The sequence below is a fragment of the Bos javanicus genome, chromosome 20 (genome assembly GCF_032452875.1).
Source record: "Bos javanicus breed banteng chromosome 20, ARS-OSU_banteng_1.0, whole genome shotgun sequence".
Classification (NCBI taxonomy): domain Eukaryota; kingdom Metazoa; phylum Chordata; class Mammalia; order Artiodactyla; family Bovidae; genus Bos; species Bos javanicus.
Genome location: NC_083887.1, coordinates 12,382,342 through 12,404,119, shown reverse-complemented (window position 1 = coordinate 12,404,119; position 21,778 = coordinate 12,382,342). Strand labels below are relative to the sequence as shown.

At 40.1% G+C, this 21,778-nt stretch overlaps 1 protein-coding gene across 12 annotated transcripts in view; it reads left to right on the top strand.

The window, feature by feature from the left end:
• The window catches only part of MAST4 (microtubule associated serine/threonine kinase family member 4), a 620,856-nt gene that overhangs the window by 550,846 nt on the left and 48,232 nt on the right, over window positions 1-21,778 (top strand). For all 12 annotated transcript variants that reach the window (XM_061393377.1, XM_061393375.1, XM_061393374.1 and 9 more), the window contains 7 exons: window positions 1,207-1,364; window positions 3,482-3,557; window positions 5,411-5,620; window positions 7,619-7,720; window positions 10,417-10,549; window positions 14,448-14,515; window positions 16,888-16,973. In XM_061393377.1, coding sequence (XP_061249361.1) covers window positions 1,207-1,364; window positions 3,482-3,557; window positions 5,411-5,620; window positions 7,619-7,720; window positions 10,417-10,549; window positions 14,448-14,515; window positions 16,888-16,973 — 833 coding nt within the window. The remainder of the gene's footprint in view (window positions 1-1,206; window positions 1,365-3,481; window positions 3,558-5,410; window positions 5,621-7,618; window positions 7,721-10,416; window positions 10,550-14,447; window positions 14,516-16,887; window positions 16,974-21,778) is intronic.

Sequence of the window (21,778 nt, the reverse complement as noted above, 5' to 3'; positions counted from 1 at the left end):
AGATGTCTTTCTAGCAGTGTTCTCATTTTTATAGTTTATAAAACAATCTCATTACATTGTAAAAATACCTCTTTGTCTTAGTATGTACTTAGAAAGCATTTTATAATTTCAAGGTGTAAGGATATTTTAAAGCTTTAGTCTATTAATTTCTAATCACTGCAGTGGAGTGGTGCAGTGTTTATGAAGTGTGCTCTTGATGTGGCAGTTCTTTTTAAATTAAAAAAAAAAAACCTGCTTGAATGGAATATTCAAATGAGTGGTATCTTTCAAAATATGCTTATTCTACCTGTGTTTCCATTACTCAAATATTTCTCATTTCTTTTGTTAGAATCACTTAAAGAGTTTACCTCTCAATAAAAACAAATAAGCAATCACATTGTTTAATAGTTACATTTCTCAGACTGATTAAAAGCCATGTTGTTTAGCCATTCTCCTTTTCAACCTTACTTCTCTGTAAGTGCTGAGTGATTTTCAAAGAGCACATCTAGGTTCAAGGGATTAAAAAAAAACTCAACACCACTGAAGCTGTTAAGAAAGAAAATAGCGTTAAGTCAGAACACAGAAAAAATTTCCAATTCCCAGTTTTTAAAACAATGGCATTAGTGAGACAAATATTTTCTTTTCCCATCCCCTTTTTACCCAGGACTCGTATCGATGATAATCGGATCAAAGGACAGCATGCTTTGTAAAGACAGATCTCATTGCCTTATTACTTTATGATTATACATCATAGAGTTCACTTACGATTATACATCATAGAATTAATTTTATGTTACTTACCCGAATTGCAAGTGTTAGAAGCGAGGACGTCACACTCAACTGAGAACTAATCTGTCATTTATTGCACCCAAATTCTTACTCCAGTTGTCGCTTTCTTGCTCTGGTTTTGACTGGGTCCCGTCCATCTTCAGACCCTGGTTTTTCTTCAGAGAGTAAACAATTTTTGAGTTAATTGTAGACAACCGAGATAAAATATGGTAGCCATCTAGACCTCTGGAGACCACATCAAGGTATACATACCGTCCATGGGTCGGCAAAAAGTCAGACGCGACTGAGCGACTTCCCTTTCCACTTTCATTGCCATTATAACATGGAAAGGATGCAGTATAAAATGGTGATATAACAAAATTTAGTGCTGTGACCTAATATTCATTTAAAGCATTTCTCTTTGATGTAGTCATTAAACCTCACTTTGGTTTGTTGTAGTCATCCTGTTCCTCCCAGGAGAAGTTGCATCAGTTACCATATCAACCGACACCAGATGAATTACACTTCTTATCAAAACATTTTTGTACCACTGAAAGCATCACCACAGAGAACAGATGCAGAAACACACCCATGCGCCCCCGTTCCCGAAGTTTGAGGTATGTAGACCTGATTGAAATTTTTTATTAGTTGGATAACCTCTTTTCAACCATTTCAGGGAAAGACTTTTGGTCCTCTAACTCATATATGTGTTAATTGGTTTGTGAATTACTATAAATGTAGTGTGATTTTTTTTTTTTTTGCATCTATGGTGATATAGTAAACTGCCTCTTACTATTTTTCTTTTAAATTCGTAACAAGTTACTAATTGCTGTGGTAACAAAAACCATAGTGCACTACAAGGACCTCCTGAGAAACTTCTAGCCATTTCAAGACCATCTAATTATGGTGTTACATCAATTAATATTTTACAAAGAAGCTTGGCTAAAAAGGAAGGGCAGCGTGTTCAGGTTCACATTTGGAATTCAGATTCCTTTTTACGAAAATCCACCCAGGCCTTGGGGTTTTCCTTCTCATCACAAGTCTTACTTTCTCCAGGATTATGAGCTAGCCGTTAGGAATTTGTGTCCCTTGTATTTTGTCAAGCCAAATGTAGTCCATTTGACATTGAATAGGGCTGGTTTTATTTTGACCTCGTCTCAGAAAATAATAGACGTCACTGTTTTGTTCCTCTGGAGTGACTCTAACAGAGAGACAAAAATATTTATTAAGGAGTGCTTGGGAATTACACCTGTCGGGGGAAGGAGTGGGTAGTGGGATTGAGCAGAAGAGAAGTCCAGCCACAGTGCAGGCCTAACAGCCACAGCCAACTCCATAGGGAGTTCTGAGGATGACATGACCCATCAGAGCTGTCCCTCTGGACCAAATGACCCTTCCTTTCTATCTCCACTCAGTCCTGGGATGTAGTACCCTGGGAAGGACCTGGCCTTGGGTGAGGGGGCTCTGCATGCATGCCAAGTTGCTTCAGTGGTGTCTGACTCTTTGCAACCCCATGGACTATAGCCCACTAGGCTCCCCTGTCCATGGAACTCTCCAGGTCAGAATACTGGGGTGGGTAGCCATTCCCTTCTTCTGGGGACCTTCTTGACCCAGGGATTGAACCTGTCTGCTGTGGCTCCTGCCTTGCAGGTGGATTCTTTACCATGGAGCCACAGGGGAAGCCTGAGGGGACTCTGCATCTGAGGCCATGTCCAAGGGGTCTGACAGCTGAAGGCTTCTACAGCCCCAGCAGCTGGGACAACAGGTCCTTCTCTGCAGGGGGAGCAGGTAGTCCATCTCTGGGTCCTCCAGAATATGAGATCTCCATGGTGTATAGAACTGGCCTGCTTTGATAGGAGGGTTTATTATGAAACCTAGTTTCTCAGGTATTCAGTTGAACATCAGAGTTTGCTGAGAAGGGTTGTAGCCACATGATGTAATCATGTTAGATTATTTTGAGATACGGAATAAAATGTTATGAATTCATTTAGAGCCATTGTATTTTACCACATGGGTGCCATTTTTGGTATTATGAAAGGAGTTCACAGGATAGCTAGTGCAAGCAGCTATATCTTCTCAGGAATACATAAGGTCACACTGCAGTTGCCCAACCGTGTTGGCACTAGGAAGGAGCAGGAGCCTACTATTGAAATAAAAAGAAAACCTCAGAGTTGGGTGCCTCTGTTTGATACTGCACACGGTGCCTGCCTCAGCATCCCAACCCCAGCTAGAAAATGGATTTCGGTGGTGACACCTGTGCTGTGGAAAACTCTTAAATCTCTTCAGTGGTACGTGGCAGAGTGCAGGTGTATGATAACAGTGTGAAATTAGACAGTGCAGCGTGTCCTGGACATTGCTGTTTGTACTCTCTTATGAATCCCAGTTCATTCAGTGGTTTCTGGAACCACACAAGTACACGCTACATACAAAATGTAATTGCAATTTAAGAATGTTTTATGAACTTTTATATTGCACCTATAGTTAATTTTCAGCATTCTACTTCTGGAGCTTTCTTTTTGAATGGTATTCAGGGCTTCTCTGTTTGTGAGTATGTGTGTGTGTGTGTGTGTGTGTGTGTGTGCGCGTGCTAATGACTGATTTTGTAGTTTATTACCTAATATACTTTTCTTACAAAGGCCGCATAGTACTTTTGTTGCAACCCATTGTTTATAAATAAAAAACTTATTTTCATTTCATGCTGTGGCAAGTTTAAAAGGGTAATTTGCTTTGCTTGCAGCCCTGGACGTTCTCCTGCCTGCTGTGACCATGAAATAATTATGATGAACCATGTCTACAAAGAAAGGTTCCCAAAGGTAATGAATTGAAGATGTCTAGCATCTAAACGTTGTAAGGTGGTTTTGTTGAGGGAAGTAATGGTCTGGTCCAGTCATGACTCGCATAAAATAGCACTGTAACCTTCTTTAGAAAGGTAACATCACTAAGCATTTTTAAAAGCTGCTGAGAATTAGCCACACAGTCTGTGGACTGAAATGGCTGTAAAGTAAATCCCACTGGTTCACCTGCCCAGTGTGACGAGCTGGTGAGATGCTCCATGCGCGTCTGCTTTGAAAGGCCACTAGACTCTGGGGCTCCCCCTGGGGCTCCTTCTGCCCGTTCTGGGCCTGCTGCCGTTTGGTCCAGCAGAGACTGTTCCGCTTCCTCAGAAGCCTGTAGATTGGTCTATGTCACAAAAGTCTTTTACTTTTTTCACCTAATTTTTCTTTTCTGTGGCTTCCAATCTCTTCAGCAATTATAAGTCTAATCCTCTTTATTCAGAAGGAGAGTCCAGTTGCAGTGTTCCCCGTTAGACGGGCCAGTAGAATTTGGACTGAACCAGAGAGCCTTTGGAGATGGGTTGATGCCAGTTGCCCCAGCTGCAAAGAGCTGCTGTCTGCCATCCCCATCACCTAGTCTCCATGGCTTTTCCACCAGCGTGTTTCTACACATTTGGGAGAAACAGTCGCTCCATTCTGTCCCCGTTCCTCCCTTTATCACCTCTGTAACCCTAGGCAAGAGAGCAAAAGGAAATCCTCGGCTTCATAAATCAGGAGTAGAGTACTTATTATTTGTAATGAACCCAACATTGATGTCATTGATTACGGTCGTTTCGGCCATTTATCACATGTCACTTGCTCACCAGGGAAACAGATCCTGACTTTACCAGTGAATACTGGTTAGGGTTTTAGAAAGGAACAGGAGACAGAGGGAATCTCCCAGGATATACAGTAAATGCAAGCAAGGAATATTGATTAGGCAATCGGGGATCCCACAGAATGAAATAAAAACTGAGAAGGAAATTTTAGACTTATGTTGTCAAGGGAATCCCTTTGACCTTTGTGCCCAAGATGTAGCTTTTTGAGGAAAGGATACTGATGGTATGAGATGCTTGTTCCTGGTACATTAAAATACAGCCAAGAGAGCAAACTGTTGGCCCGTCCTGTGGAACTCTAACTTCAGTTCTGATTTTTGAATAGGTAAAAACAGAGCTGTAAGTATTTGATATTTTCAGCGAACTATCTGAAAGAGCCCAAGATCTGAAATGACAGCACAGCAATTCACAGATCCTGAGTTATTTGGAGAAGCTTACATGGACCATTTTACATTTGATAAGGCATAGAAAATAAGTAATTATCACCCTGGGAGATTCAGTTTCTCATATATACCTCTTTTTCCACTTGGTGAGGCTTATTCTTCCTCTTCTTTTTTTTTTTTTCAAATAGACTTTATATTTTTAAGGCAGTTTTAGATTCATGGCAAAGTTGAACAGAAAGTACGGAGGGTTCCCAAATGCTCCCTGACCCCGTACATACACAACCCTCTCTTATCAACAACCCCCTACACACACCCCTGGTCCCAGAGTGGCCCATTTGTTACCACTGACAAACCAATACTGACGCATTGTAATCACCCAAAGTCCATAGTTTACATTAGGGTTCACTCCTGCATTGTATACTCTGTGGGTTTTGACACATGTATAATGACATATATGTATGTGGCATTTTATAGTATCATACAGAAGTGAGGCTTCTTTTAAATTTAATTTCTAGAATTCTATTTGATAACTTGTAGAGGTCTCCAAAAATCCTAGATAAATGTGATGATTGTGCTGTTTACCTATTTGTGTTTCCTTGTATTATGTCTGTGTGTGCATGTCTTCTGAGAACAGGCTACAGCTCAGATGGAAGAGCGCCTAAAGGAGATCATCACCAGCTACTCTCCAGACCACGTTCTCCCCCTTGCAGATGGAGTGCTCAGCTTCACTCACCATCAGATTATCGAACTGGCTCGCGATTGTTTGGATAAATCCCACCAGGGTCTCATCACCTCACGATACTTCCTTGAATTACAGCACAAATTAGATAAGTTACTACAGGAGGTATGGACCTTATAAAGTTTTTTAATTTGTTTTGCTTTTACCCAGAAAAAAGACAAATTTTGTGAGTGCATCTGCCTAACAAGTTTCAACCATGAGATGGAGTTCATGTTACAGAGAAGCAAAGAAGAAGAAAAAAATTGATTGCTACTTGCTATAAATTGATTCCAGTCAACATTTAGAGTAATAGAAAGTTAATGTAATAACGTTTACAGGAACCTTGGGACCCAGCAATCTATGGCTGTTGGAGAAGTGGATTGTGAAGGATTCTGAAGCAGTGATTTTTTTCCCCCTCTTTAACCATAAAGTTATAAATTGCCTGAATATATGTGCATTATTTGATGATGCTATCTAGTTCTAATATCTGGAAAAGCTAAATGGAAAATTGCTGGCTTCTTTCAGGCCATATGTCCTATTAATTAACCTGCATGTGGTATAGGGTAGTAAATGGCAACTTACATTTTCATTGGTGTCAATATTTCTTCTAACAAAATATTCAATCTCTAAAACGACAGATAAACACAGGCCCCTTCCAGGCCTAACACTTGCATGCCTAGCTCCTGATAACACCCAAGACAGGAAGGGAGTGTGCATGGTGGGATGGAATTAGTGCATAATATTGCTGTCCTGATTTAAATTGATCATCCCCAGCCTGCAAGTAAAACCTGTTTAGCCTGTATATTTGGATATATTGTATTTTTGTATCCCATAGGCATACATTATGCCCATGTAAATAAAACCGTAGGTGGTTTTCTCTAAGGATGATTATGTAAATAATTGCATGGAACTGAATGAAAATATTGGCATCCTAGTTTTCTAGGAATCCATCTGTCCTTGCTCATACTGAATTCAGTTGTGGCAAGATGAGACAGTCCTCTCTGACAAGCAGCCGCTATTTTTCTTCCCTTTCCCATCTAAACCTCCCAACAGAGTTCTGTGCTCTGTCCCCATTTCTCACATTTCAACCTTTTGTAGCCCACAGAGGCAGTTTTCCTCAGACTATCTTTGTGTGAACACTGTATTCTGGAGTTTTATTGTCAGTTTCCAATGTGTCATAGACCAATTCTACTGTAAATTACGATAAAAATGTATTTACCTCTGTGAGATATTTTTTCCTTAATTTCTCAGTTCTGTATCAGGATATCATTATAATTAGCAGTTAAGTTCTGTGGTTCATTCCTTATAGGCATTCTCTGTGAAGGCTTGAATCCATAGCCAAAGCTATTTACATTGAAATACCCCACTTAATTTTGTTTCTATATGATAGACTTGGAAAGCCGTTTCATGGCAATTAGAAAAAATCTTAGGGTTTCAAAAAATCATCTGAATGCACCATATAATAGATTAACTGTTGACTTTTAGAGAAATTTTTCTCTTGGGCAGAGGAGTATATTTACGTGTAACATAAAGAGCATCATCAGGATCTATAGTTATAGTTGCCAGTTGGTTGTCTTTAAACACATTTTATTTTATAATCATTCCCCAGTGGTCATTTTCTTTGTTTTTTTCTTTTAAATGTTGACTGTTCTGTTATTGCTTGTATATAGTTTCTCAACCTACATTTTGGAAAGTCGCCTTTGATTTAATTATTCACCTAACATTTGACGTAAGCAGCATACAGCTTCTCCAGTTATATGTGGAAAATCAAGGTTCCTCATCAACTATCCACTCTGCTTGTATCATGTACTTGATGTGTCATAAACCTTTAATGTCTCCTTCATTCATGGCTCACATTAAGGGCCCTAATGTTTGATTTTTAACGCAGAGAATAAATCAACGTTTTGCAATTAAAATGTAGCTAATGGAGCCATTTTGTAGATCTAGACGTTTAGTAGTGTCCGTTTATGTAGAGATAATGTCTGCTTATCAATCTTTTAGAAGTATTTTCTAAGTCACTTAGTTTTTGAATATTTTCAGTTATCTAATTAGCACGCTTTGCTGATTTTCTTTCCCATTTAATGGAGCAACTGTCTCATCATTCTTTTCATTGCTTCCTCATAGGCTCACAATCGTTCAGAAAGTGGAGAGCTGGCATTTATTAAACAACTAGTTCGAAAGATCCTGATTGTTATTGCCCGCCCTGCTCGCTTATTAGAGTGCCTGGTGAGTTGTCCCTCGAGGTGACTTTGTTATTTATTGTTAACTGTGGGAAAACAGGGACTACCTGAAAGCTCCAGTTGCATTTGGCTTCAGAGACAGAGCTAAATGGAAAGAGTCAAGAAAGAGGAAGTGAAGTCACTCAGTCTTTGAGAGTGAAGTGACACACCACTCTTTGAGACCCCATGGACTGTAGCCTGCCAGGCTCCTCCTTCCATGGATTTTCTAGGCAAGAATACTGGAGTGGGTTGCCACTTCCTTCTCCAGGGGATCTTCCAAACCCAGGGATCAAACCCAGGTCTCCCACATTGCAGGCAGATTCTTTACAGTCTAAAGCCACCAAAGAAGCCCAAGAAAGGGTCAAGAGGAACAGCAACTCATGAATGTTTATGACAGCATCTGTGCTTTCCTTCCCTGGTTTTCGGTAAAATTCTAGGACTTGTGTTGCATTAAGAGATGGTTGTTACCACATTCTGGTCAAACCTAAAAAACTGATCATGAAATAATGCATTTGACTTTATCTCAGCATAATTTCTGTGTTTGGGCTCATTCAAGACATTCACTGTGACTCACTTTTCTGGGGATGCCAAGGTGCAGAGAAAGGGAAATCAGAGCTAGGATAAATGGTAACCTGTGGTTATAACTCTTACTTTTGAAGTGTTTCATGTTTGAAATAAGGGCTTAGCAGCAGCCCATTTGGAGAATACAGTAGGGCCTTATCCAGACCTCAAGGAATGAGATTTTCCACAATTAGTTTGTTTTATCAATTATACTTTCTTTAGTCAGTGACTATTTTCCTGTTTGAAAATCTTTATTTTACGTTGTTTTTATTGAAATGTCAGTCAACACTGTGAACAAAGATGAGGGTTCAAATAAAAGAATAGTTTCATGGGGCTTCAAGTAGTATCAAAACTCACTTTTAAGTTCACAAGGTTGGAGTACTGATATTTATAACATTGTGCACAATACAGCTTTTCAGAATTTTACATGTACACACATATACATACTGGGTGATATTAGTTTGGTTTTACTCTTATTGTAATTAAGATGTGTGGGTTTTTTAATACCAGTGAAAGTTTGCAGCCTCGTAAACTTATACCAGTGCATAGTGAGATGTGGTAGAGGCTAAGTCTAGAGGAGAAAGGTAGGCGTATGGTGGAGGAAGTCTTTCCATCAATGCAGGGACTCTTAGACTCCTAGACTCAAAAGCACCACTCAGCACTGGAGTGTCTCTGGAAGAATAAAGGGAAAGCAAAATACTCCGGATGCCTCTGGGAGGAGGGAGCCATGTGACTGCCAGATACCGGCAGAAGGAAGACTGGTTTTTTCCCTGCTCTTTGTGTTGTACCTTTTGAATTATGCACCACAGCTTTGTACTTCCTGCAGTTGTTCAGTTTTGGGGGAAATACCGTTTAGCATTGAAATCTGCTTCTCTGGACAGCAGCAGACATGCAAAGAGAGATGTTGGTTTAAAGAGGAAATGACTTTTTTTACAGGAATCAATCTTAATCAGAAGAGAAGCTGTAAAGGTCCATGTAACCTATCAAAGATAGAAACAAGTGAGCTGCTTTTTGAGCTGTTTAAAGCTCAGATGAAACTGGAGTTTGAGAATTTTAGGGACTATTTCTCCCAGCCATTCATCTGAGGCCTGTAGTTCCAATCTTGCCTTGCCTCTGGTCTTAGGTTTCTGTAAAGGGTACTGACGGAGAAGGCAATGGCACCCCACTCCAGTACTTTTGCCTAGAAAATCCCATGGACGGAGGAGCCTGGTGGGCTGCAGTCCATGGGGTGGCTAGAGTCGGACACGACTGAGCGACTTCACTTTCACTTTTCACTTTCATGCATTGGAGAAGGAAATGGCAACCCACTCCATTGTTCTTGCCTGGAGAATCCCAGGGACGGGGGAGCCTCGTGGGCTGCCGTCTATGGGGTCGCACAGAGTCGGACACGACTGAAGCGACTTAGCAGCAGCAGCAGCAGCAAAGGGTACTGAGTGTGGACTTTGTTTGGCTTTACTCCATTTGTAGCGTGCTTTTTCATTTAGAGGCAGCAGCCAGCCAAAGGTAAACTACTTAAGAGAATATTACCAAGTTTTTACACAGAGGTAACTGGAAGTACAAGTTTTGTAATTTTCTTTCTTAATGTTCATATCATGTGAATATTAATAGCATAATTTTAGAGTTCCATGATAGAAGTGGTAATTTTGAGATTTTTCTTTCTAATATTTTTGGACACCTCTACACTAAAGGAGTTTCCTTCAAAACTTTTCAGAAAAATGCGTTCTCATATTGCTTCTTCTTAGGTTCTTTGTGCAGCGAGAGAAACTGAATCTCTTTGGAGGAGATTCATGGATTTTTAAAGCTTTTCTAAAATGGCACAATTAAAAATTCAGACCTGTTCATTTTTAGTAGGATAGATAGCTTAAGTGGAGCCTGGTACCTTCAAAGTCACATTACAAGGAAATTGGAAATGGAAATTATCTTTAGGTTACCAAGTATTTAAATGTCTTAGAATATGATTAGTCTTTGAATATAACCTGAAAATTATATGCTTTTTAAATGAAGTAATCCTTTTGCCTTCTTTCAGTATAAATAACTTACAACCATATGTATCCAGCAATTTCACTGTGAATGGGGTTTATGTAATAAAAATTAGACAATTTTGGCTCAAAGAAGCATACATCTGTGTTTGTCTTCTGTTAGGAATTTGATCCTGAAGAATTTTACTACCTATTGGAAGCAGCAGAAGGCCATGCCAAAGAAGGACAGGGTATTAAAACTGACATTCCCAGGTACATCATTAGCCAGCTTGGCCTCAATAAAGATCCTCTGGAAGGTGAGTAGTACCTGGTTGGGTTGACCTTTTACCTGCTTATGCATCATGGCCTCATTGATGGCCTCATTAGTGGCAAATCTTTCCTTTTTCTTCATGTTTTGGCTCTATCTGGTGAAAAGGCCAAATCTGGGGGCCAATTGTGATCCAAAGGAAAGAGCTCTAAATCGAATTTTGGGTTTACCTAAAGTGGGGAAGAGACCTTGAAATCCTGAAGGCTTCTCAGCCTGAAACTTATTTCCAGGAAGGGTTAGATTTCCATCTTCTCTGGGTGTTTTTTCTCCTGCAAAGCACTACTTGATTCTTCTCAGGTGTGCACATTTTTTAAATGTTGATAAAGAAATTAATTACATTTATTTTAAAAGTGACATTTCACTGTGAGGAGTAAGGTAACTAATCACTGGTGATTAACTTTAAGTAAGGTGCAATGTTCATAAATCTATTTTTACTTGTTTCAGAAAAGTATGAAAAATAGTAATATATATATTATTATATATATACTGGGGAGCCAGTTGGAGAGAGAAGGCTTTCTAGAACTTAAGCAAGGATTTCTGCTTGATTAAAAAAAAGAAAGTCTACTGCTATTAAATACAGAGAAGGGGAAGCACACTGTTAGTGGGTTGTTTTTTTTTTCCAAATCTGATACTGGAAAACCACTCCTGTCACCACCTTTTCCTGTTCATTATTGTTTGGGATTGTCATTTAAAACGCTTAGGTTATATACTGCCTGAAAAGACTCAAAAACAATCATAGACTCCTTTATTCAAAATTGTCTTCCTGGTTCATTAAATTGATTTTGCAAACAGTGTTTATCTTGCTAAACTGTTTGTGATGATGCTAACTGTTGGCACAGATATGTTCCCATCTACAGCCTGGGAACCTGCTGCTCTCTGCCTGCTCTCCTATTTCCCCCACTTTGTCTGCTCTTATGGCCATCGAATCTTTGCTTCCAGTGAAATGATGCATGCATTACGGGGAGATAATGCCAGATAAATTTATACTGTACTGAAAGCAATACCACAACAGATTCATCACTTATCGGAGACTGGTAGCTGCTTTTCTGAAAAGTTCCCTGGGGAGAGATTTTTCCCCACGGCTTTTAAATTACCATCTTTACCTTTTTGAATCATGAGTCTTCAGAAATGGTTTAAATCAATGAAATAAAAAGGGCAGATGTTTAATGGTATTTAGATGAGTTTTAAAAATCTCTTCAGGCATTACAAAATGATGCCTTAGCTTCCTGCTTCAAAAGCTGACTCTTGGTTCCATTCCATTACTACCCACTGCTTACAAATAATATGTATTTCCCAGATAATAGTTATTTAGCAGCAACTCTATTTAAAACAGAACCATCTTTTAATTTGTTTTTTTATGAAAATAATTGGAGTGGGGGAGGCTGTCAAAGTGTATTATAGTGAGTCTTCACGCTCGTAGAGTCAAGGTTGTGTCAGCCCTTGAATTGTAGACTGAGTGAGCTCTTCACAGTTTTCTTACCTGGCGGGAAATATCGCTGTAGACTGAACCTTTGGTAGGGGAATAATCTGAGGCCATTTATATACCTTTATAGTCTTAAAAAAATGTTTAACACTGATTTTTGACAAGTTTCATGTTTAGTTATACAAATTTATCACTAGGAGTTGTGTTTTTAACTTTTTAATTTTCTGGATTCAGATCCAAGGATAATTTTTAATCTGTTTGCCATAGCACTTAAAACATGATTATTGCAAACTCTGGTCTACGTATGTTTGCCTTCTTGTCATCCTGGACACTGGCAGACCTGAAGCTTGGCTTGTAAGGGTTAGGAGTGAGGGTCTGGTGTGGGACTGCCCAGAGTGTCAGTACTGTAGGTGGATCACCCTGATCACACTGTGAGAGCGTCCTCGTGCCTCAGTGCTTTCCCGAAAACCTGAATAATGGCGCCTCTTCATACGGTTGTTTTAGGGTTATATGAGTTCACCTCTGCACCCAAGATGTATAATAATGCTTAATAAGCTGCTGTTGCTGTTTTGGGGCTTCCCTGGTGACTCAGACGGTAAAGAATCTGCCTGCAGTGCGGGAGACCCAGGTTCGATCCCTGGGTTGGGAAGATCCCCTGGAGAAGGGAATGGCTACTCACTCCAGTATTCTTGCCTGGAGAATTCCATGGATAGAGGAGCCTGGTGGTGTACAGTCTGTAGGATTGCAGACAGTCAGACATGACACACAAATGCATACTTTGAGCCTCTCCAACTGAATACATTATAATTTAACTCCTAGTCCATAAATTCACAGTGCTAGCCACATAGGATGTTGACTCATTTGAATGACACGAAGAAAGCACACAGTTTTCACTGAGCTAATTTTTAATTCCTGGATTTCCTCTATAAGTAACCTGGTATAGTGTCAGTCTCCAGTTATTTTAATTTCTGGAGTTAATTTTTCTCTAAAGGCAACACTCTAGTGTTGCTTTGCTTCGTATCTTTTATGTGTAATCTCTCCCAAGAAAAGGATGATTATATTTATAAGAACATGAATACATGAAATACTGAGAGCATAAGAAATAATATTAGATACACACAAAAATATGTAACTAAATATTATAACTTCTTATTACACTTGTTTGATTTTTTAAAATTAGAAAATTCAAATTATTTGTGATCCTACCACTTAGAGATAACCCCCTATCAAAGTTTTGAAGAAAATTCTTTCATGTTCTTTTTTTTTAATAAAATGTGTTTCATTTTTTTCTTCTTAAGTATAAAAATCAAAACAAACCATAAAATGAGTTAGGTTTTCTCATTTACTTATATAAACTCAGGGATGCATTCCAGTATTGGTTGAACAATTAAATTCTTTGTCTCTTAACTAGACCACTAGGGTAGACTTTAGACTGGTGTCAAGCATGTGGCATCCAGCCCAGAACTGACTACTTTACATGATATAATTAATAGTAATAAATAACGATCAACATTCAATAAGCACTCAATTTTTGTTAGTTAATATGCTAAGAGCTTTACATGCATATCACTTGTCATACTCATAAAAAACTGAGATAAACAGCATTGTTTCCATCCTACAGAGAAAGAGCCCAAGGTTAAAAACTCACTAAGTACTCTTAGTGGTGGTAGCTCAAGTCATTTCAACTCCAAACTCTTCTTAACACTTACTGTTGCTTCCTTTCTGACAAATTGCAAATTCTTATGTACTAGGAATGCTTGCTCTCGGTGCATGTGAAGGAATGGAGCAAAGGGTGGCTCATCACAACTTGAGACTCAATCTCTGAGCTACAGTCAGTACATCTCTGATGCCCATCGGAGCCTAGGAAACTTGCCTCTCTTGAGTATCTGTTTACAGGCATAGTCACTGAGCCCTCCAAACCCCTTCCAGGCTGTGGTGATTCTGTCAGCCTGCTAGTGAATCCTGCCAGCATGAGCAGAGGCCCACTTCTGAGTAGGACTATGTCTAAGTGTTCATAAGGAATGCAGTTCTTGGGAAAAGGGCATGTAATGAACAGTTTCAAAATATCAGTTGTTGGTTCTTGCCATTTTGGATTTAAGGTTTCCCCATGTGTCCCTTGGAGTATAGAGTAAATTTTTCTTTTTTTTTAATATTGAAGAAAATAGTTTTTCTTTAGTTTTATTAATAGCATAGTTCAGTTCAGTTCAGTCGCTCAGTCGTGTCTGACTCTTTGCGACCCCATGAATCGCAGCACGCCAGGCCTCCCTGTCCATCACCAACCACCAGCTCCCGGAGTTTACCCAGACTCATGTCCATCAAGTCAGTGATGCCATCCAGCCATCTCATCCTCTGTCGTCCCCTTCTCTTCCTGCCCCCAATCCCTCCCAGCATTAGGGTCTTTGTCCTGTCCAATTGCAATAGTCCTATTTCTCTTAAATCTTGCTTTTTTTTTTTTTCAATTTAGAAATGGCTCAACTGGGAAACTATGATAGTGGGACAGCAGAAACACCAGAAACAGATGAATCAGTGAGTGTAAGTATCTTTCTTGATGAAACATGATGTTGGTTTTTCTGTCTATGAGCATCTGGAGATTTTGGCTGTGTTAATTACTTTATTTGTTCAACACATATTTGTTGTGCTTCTATAGATGAGGCACTAGGTATACAACTTTAGCCCCTCTCTTCAAAGAAAAACAAAATAATATAAGGAAATCATGCACAAAAAATCAAAATGAGAAACTTGAAGGAGATCGATGAAGAAAAAGGGCCATGTGTTCCTGGAACATAACATAAAGAGATTTACCTTCACCTTGCCAGTCCAGAAAGATCTCCTAAAGAAGGGATGCTTGACATGTGGGGAGTTACTAGGATGAGAAGGAACAGAGGGAACATTCCAGGCCAAGGAAACATCAGGAGACACATGGTAGGAGAGTGCTTCTGAGGGCTTTAGAGTGACGGTGACCATGTAGCCTTCAGCTTCATGTTAAAACTCTCCAGCTCTGCTTAAAACTGGACACAGACGTCCTTGCTGTTCATCTGTGTCAAATCATTTCTTTCGAAGAATAGTGGGAAGCTGTGGTGCTGTGGAGGAAAGGTGTGTGTGTTGTGGCATGGAGGGGTGGGGAGGGGAGGAGTAGATAAGGAGATGACCCTAAAAGTTACAGCGGGAAGAAAGTCACACTGATCGCAGTGCAGGAAGTAGGTGGGGTGAAGGGAGCAGGCAGGCGGGACCCTGGGGAAGCCATCTGAAAGGCTGCAGCAGTGGCACAGGTGAGAGGTCCTCATGCTGACGCCGTCTTTCCTATTTGTGAACAGAGGAAGAGGAACCAGGATGGGCCACCCCCAAGTGTCAGGGGTGGGGAGGAGAGAGGGGCAGCTGTGTAGCCTGGGGGATGAAAAGCCCAGACTCTGGAGTCAGGGTGCCAGATTTCAAGCCTGGCTTCACTTCTCACTAGCTGTAGGAATCTCTCTATACCTCAGTTTCTTCATCTCTAAAATATATATGAAAAATTAACTGAGGTAGTCTGTGTGAAATGGTTAGGACAGCATTATGTAGTAAATGCTAAATAAAGGCAACTTTTTAATCAGTTTCATTATAACTGCCAGAATTTTGAATGTGCTAAAGCTGAAGTCCCTTTGAGCCATCAAGCAGGCAGTCATTTGTAAGGTGTGGGATCTTCCAGCCCTCAGAGGGAGAGTTTCTGGTGGATGGTCTAGGTGGCTTAGGAGTCATTCATGGGAGTAGGTAAGGAAGCATTAATAAGACAAGAGATTGGTTCAGGGTCTTTGCAGCCCGAGCTGTGGAGAGCAGTCACAGTGGGGTGGCTGAACAAGTAAGTGGTCCCAGCCTTGGATTATGTTTCCTGAGGTAGAATGCTGGCAGGGGATGAGAAGACCCAGGTCCTGTGGCCAGAGGCCAGGGAGAAGTAGAGAAGGGAGCTGTTTGAGATGAGAAGGCCAGGTAGACCCAGACTGCGTTGTTTGGTGAGCTCTCTGTGTAGATACTGAAGTCATCCAGGACGGTGAGAGAACCCCGGCTTGAGGAAGGTGGGAAGGTCAGTCTAAGTCTTCCAAGGATGGTGGGCAGCAGGTCAGCGGGTGCCATCTCTGAGCAGGGGAGGATTCCTCAGAGTCATGGAGGTTCTTCCAAAATTATGAGGGGATTCTGGTCTCTGCAGAGGAAGCAAAATGACTGTTAACTCCCTCCCAGTGCTAAGACACATGGAGTGTGAGACAATTTTGTAGAAAAACAAAACTGTTTATTCTTTGAGCTGAACTTTTAAAAGGGCTGTCTTTTTGAAATTTGGTATCTAAACCCTCGTAAGACTTACAGTGAATGGAAGTAAAGAAAGACAGGCATGCTCTGCTTGGCCATCCCAGTCATTGCCAGCTACCTTCTCCAGACAGGAAAGGTTGCCATAGGAGTGAAATAGACATGCTCTGGGTCAAGGGCAGAGAAATCACATGATCCACTAGCCTGCATAGAGCCACTCCAGCCCATTCTATTCGGATTGACTAAAAGCAGAATTAAGCTTTGGCATTTTGGACTTAACATCTTAAAACTTTAAGATGACTTTAAAGAATTTAAAAGACTAGGATGAAGTTCACCTGAATACTTTACAGAGGTAAATTAAAATCAGAAATTTTCAAAACCTTGGTGCCTGTATCTCCCGGAAATGAGGTTCACTTCAGTGAAACGGAGCCACTGTCTTGAGGAATAGTTTATCGGCACTGCTCTGGAAGATTCGTCTTTAAAGTTGTCCCCCAGGTTCCTTTGGCTGTAATACTGCACTTTAACATATTAAACAAGAGAGCATGTAATTCAGATATTAGTTATTTTGCTGCAAAAATCATTTTCTTAAATTGTGTGCTGTGTTTTTTTAACATCCATATTTTGTCTCCAAGAGCTCTAATGCTTCCCTGAAACTTCGAAGGAAACCTCGGGAAAGTGATTTTGAAACGATTAAATTGATCAGCAATGGAGCCTATGGGTGAGTAATTCAAGAAAACTATTGTGTTTTAACATACCTAAGAAATATATTCTTCACATTGATCTTGTGCCAAATAGATATTGTTGTGGACTTTAGTTTTCAGATCACTGCTCCTTCATTAATGGGTGTAAGGTGAAGCCCAAATCATTTTTCACTGGATACTTCATCAGAAAATATTTCAAGTGACATGGGTGGGAATTATCGTAGAGGGTTGGAGAGAAAGACTTTAGAAAGCAAAAATTTCTAAAGGGAACATATTTTTACATGCCTCTTTGTGTGTAGATATATAGATACATATACACATCTGGCTGTATATTTATATATATATATATATATATTTGAATATATATAAATTCATTTATAGCATTTCTTCTTGAGAATTAGCCAATATTTCCTGCCTGACCAGCAGTCAGCATTGGAAGAGAAGTACTTAAATAAGAAGGCTGATTGAAAATATAAAGTAATAAAATTCTTTGTCTTTCTGTTACACCAGAATTTTTTTTTCAGTTGGCCTGTATGCTATAGTCTGATCGTATTAGTGGTGCCCCTTCCTTGACTCAGTTTTATAGACACAGAGTTTCTTTCTCATGGCATAAGGTCAATACTGACAAGATCCTTCTTGAGTTACTAATAATTTAGAAGGATAATTCATACACAAACTGTGTCCTGATCCACTTTAGACAGCCTAGAACTCTAGTTTAATTAAGTATGAATCCCAATTCCATCTGTAGGTAGAGGGCAATAAACCATCCCGTAGACATTTATTGCCATTTATCACACACACGAGCAGATGAGATAGAAATGATGTTTGTTATGCCACAAGGGATGTTTCTTCCTAGAATTTTTTTTCACCTCTAATATTTTCCACACCATTAACTTAGTGAAGAACTTAAATATTTGTGAGTCCTTTCTATGCTTCACTGATTTGTTTTCAGGATTATGTCAAATGGCATATTTCCTGGTGTGGCTTATAAATGCTTTCTGATGTTTTTAGGTTTTTTTTGCAATGTTTTATTTTTTTCAAGGACCTCACTGAAACTCTTCTGCCTGAGAAGATCGTTTTTAGCATGTGGTTGTGTGTGGGTTTTGTTTGTATATTGTTGGCTTTTAGTCCATTTTCGTTCTGGGGATCCTCTGAGGATTTCTTCTTTGATGAGAAAGAAGACTGAACTTTGATTTAAGGGATCTGTGGGTATGAGCACTGCTTGATTTTATTGGAAGTGAAATTCTGGCATAGGATTGTTGGTGAAGCACTTTTATAAAATTTGAGCAAATATCTTAGCTGTATATGGAGTTCTAATTGGTTGAGTAAACTCATTTGTAGTGCAATTAAACCACTGTATAGTAAATGAGGTATATCACACTTTGGGGAATGGTTGGGAATATACAAGAAGTTAAACAAGCTGTGAATCCATAAACACCCAGGACGCAGGCCAAGTCATTAATGGGCTTACAAGCTGCCTGCGGGAGCCTCTGCTGATCAGCCAAAACTTTTTTTTTTTTCTCTTTTACTCTTCTCCAAGTTAATCTCTCGCTATGTTTCTAACAGATTTCCTCTAAGATTTAATTATTTTGAACTTAAAGTTTGAATCAAGCCACACCCATTGGCCCACCCGATCAGGATGCTATGGTGGGCTTCTGTGAACTGGCTGAACAGATGGATCCCTTGTGGGCCATGAATTGAAGCCTTTCAAGGCTCTCTTGGGCATCCTTGTAGCCGAATCCTTGCTCACATCAGTGACCTGTTCTTTGACTTTCAAAAACTGGTTATGCTGGAAACTAATCCTTTCCTTAGAGAGAGCTGTAACAGGTCAGGATTTTCTCAACATCCCTACTTAGTGACAGTTCATGGCATGAAGGGGGCTTCCCTGGTGGCTCAGAAGGTAAAGAGTCTGCCTGCAATGCAGGAGACCCGGGTTCGATCCCTAGGTCAGGAAGATCCTCTGGAGAAGAGAGTGGCTACCCATTCCAGTATTCCTGCCTGGAGAATCCGATGGACTGAGGAGCCTGGCAGGCTACGGTCAGAAAGAGTCAGACAGGACTGAGTGACTAGTGACTAACACTTTCACTTTCATATGGCATGAAGCCATTTTACCAATTTGATAAGCCCTGAATTTCCTTCTCTGTTGAGTAGGTTTCAGATCCCTGCCTGGAAGCTGAAACTTCCTTCAAGCCACGCTTAGCACTTTGTAGGAAGTGAACACCTCCTGTGTGCCAGGCATTGGACTAGTCTGTCTGTATACATCCTCTTCTCACAAGACCCTTTGATGTGGGGAAAGAGGCTTCCAGGCCTGGTCACACACTGCCTGCAAGCAGAGTTCTTGTCTCCCTTTATGTTTTGTTTATAACTTTTAGTCATCTCAATTGGGGTATAGAAGTCCTTCTTCCATTGAGTACATCCACCTAGATTTTGTTTTTCTTTATTTATTTTTAAATATTTTTGACCACGAGGCTTGTGAGAGCCTAGTTTCTTGACCAGGAATCAAACCCAGGCCCTTGGCAGTAAGAGCATAAAGTCTTAATCACTGGACGGCCGGGAAATTCCCTCCACCAGGATTTTTAGATAACAATTTTGAGTGAAAGAATAAAACTAATCTAAAATTTTTTAAAGTAAGTAAACTGTATCTGAGAGGCACAGCTCTTCTCCACTTCACATTCCTTTCTTGCCTTGCTGCCCTTTCTTTTTTTCACCTGCAAAGGACAGTGTCATTTACCTGAGAGACCAGGTGTGCAAGCTGACAGATGCGCCCTCTTGATAGCCTTTCCTCTCAGCGTCTCGACGACACACGCACTCTCCTTCCCACGTGAGGCTCTGCCCACGGGGATTCGTGTATCAGGCTCTCAGATTCATGAGTAATTGTATATGCATGAGACATTCACACTCCCCATAGGACTGATTCATTCTGCTCTAGATCCTGCCTGCTTCCCATTCTGCTTCTCCCCGCCTCCACCTCAGTTCTGCTTGAGTGGAGTGATGCTTGGCTCAGCGGGTTGCCCCTACCGATGCTTCACCTCCCATCCTTGCCTCTTCCTGTTTCACAGAGGGGTCAGTATAGGAAAAGAGACACAGAGGCCTTTTCAAAGAAAGCAACCCTTGGGGACAGAAAGCGGAGAAATGGGAGCCAAATCAGTTCAGCCTAGTTTTATAACTAGATTTGGGCGGTTTGCAACTCTGCCTCGCAGTGTTAGATGACTGTCTGTCCCACTGCTGTTTGTCTCTGTTTCTCTCTCTTTTTCAGCCTCTCCCTCCCTCTCTCTCTCTCCTCTCTCTCTCTGCTGACTTGAGTAAATTTTGAACACTGACTTACAGGAAGGGAGGAAAGGAGTATGTGAGAGAACACTTACTACTAAATGAACAAATTTCAGCATTAGAAATAATATTCCCAAAGCAGTACTGAAATGTAAGAACATAAACAAAACAAACCCAGCTGCAGGGGATTCTAATTAAGTCTAAGTTGACTTTTGCAACTTGAACGAGATATGTTTGTCCTGAGGAAATGGTATCTCAGGCTACCTATAGGATTAATTTCAACTGAAATTAATTTCAATTAATTCCTGAGGATTACCTGATTGTTTTAAATAAAATAACAAGGGGAAGCAGAAAATCAAATCAAATTTTACGAACTGAAAATCTGAGGACAAAGATTGAAGGCCTTTATTAACACTGTACCTAGTATAAGTGCTGGTCAAATTGAGCCTGAGGCTTCTTTCTCTTTTGTTCTTTCTTAAAGTTATGTGCAATCCTATTCTTTTTTCCTTCACTTCCTGTTGTCTTCACACATACTGAATTTTTTTGCAGTTATTTATGTAAGAAATGGTGGTGCTTGGTTGAAAATAAAAATGGCGACCTAGGGCATTCCCTGGCAGTCCAGTGGTTAGAGTTCATAGCAGAGGGTATGAGTTCAATCCCTGGTCAGGGAACTAAGATCCCACATGCCTTGTGGCATGGCCAAAAACGAAAAGAAAGATGTAACAGGGAAAAAAATGGCAACCTACTGATAGTCTAAAAGTGAAATTCTCAATGTCATATGTCTGGAGATCCTAGCACTAAACCTACTTAATGTTAAACACTGAAAGAAGAGAGGAACTGAGCTATACTCCAGTTGAGTCTCAAGAATAGGCAAGTGCTTATATAAAGATAATGGCTTTCTCTTTTTAACATTTTCAGTTCTGAGACTCATTTTAAAAAGCAGATTTTGTATTTCAGAAATCCCTCTTCATGACAATATCTGCCAATGCTTGTCTCATATCTAAGCCGAGGCCAAGTTCTTGTCTGTGCTCCCTTTGAGTATGTCTCTTCTACTATCAGCTTCTAATTAGGAGAAGCGCAAGTGTTTTTGAATCTTTTGTTCTACTCTATCCAATTAGTAATCGGAAAAAGGGGGGAATTGGTCAAAGCGTTTGATTCAGAAAGAATGAGTTAAGTTGGTTAATGAAAAAGTTAGTCAAAGTAGAAAATCGCCAAAAAATGATATGTACTTTAAACATTTTAATTTAACTTAGATATATGTAAATTGACCAGCCTTTTGATGTAAGACCTTTATAAGACAGTGAATATAAACCATAGTTAAATAGTCATTCTTTGGTATTACCTGCCTTGAATACTAAAATCCACAGATGCTCAAGTCTCTTAAATAAAATGGCATCCTCTCATATAGTTTAAATCACCTGTAGACTGCTTATAATACCTAATACAATGTAGTGAAAGTCGCTCAGTTGTGTCTCTCTGCAACCCTATGGAACAGTCCATGGGACTCTCCAGGCCAGAATACTGGAGTGGGTTGCCATTCCCTTCTCCAGGGGAT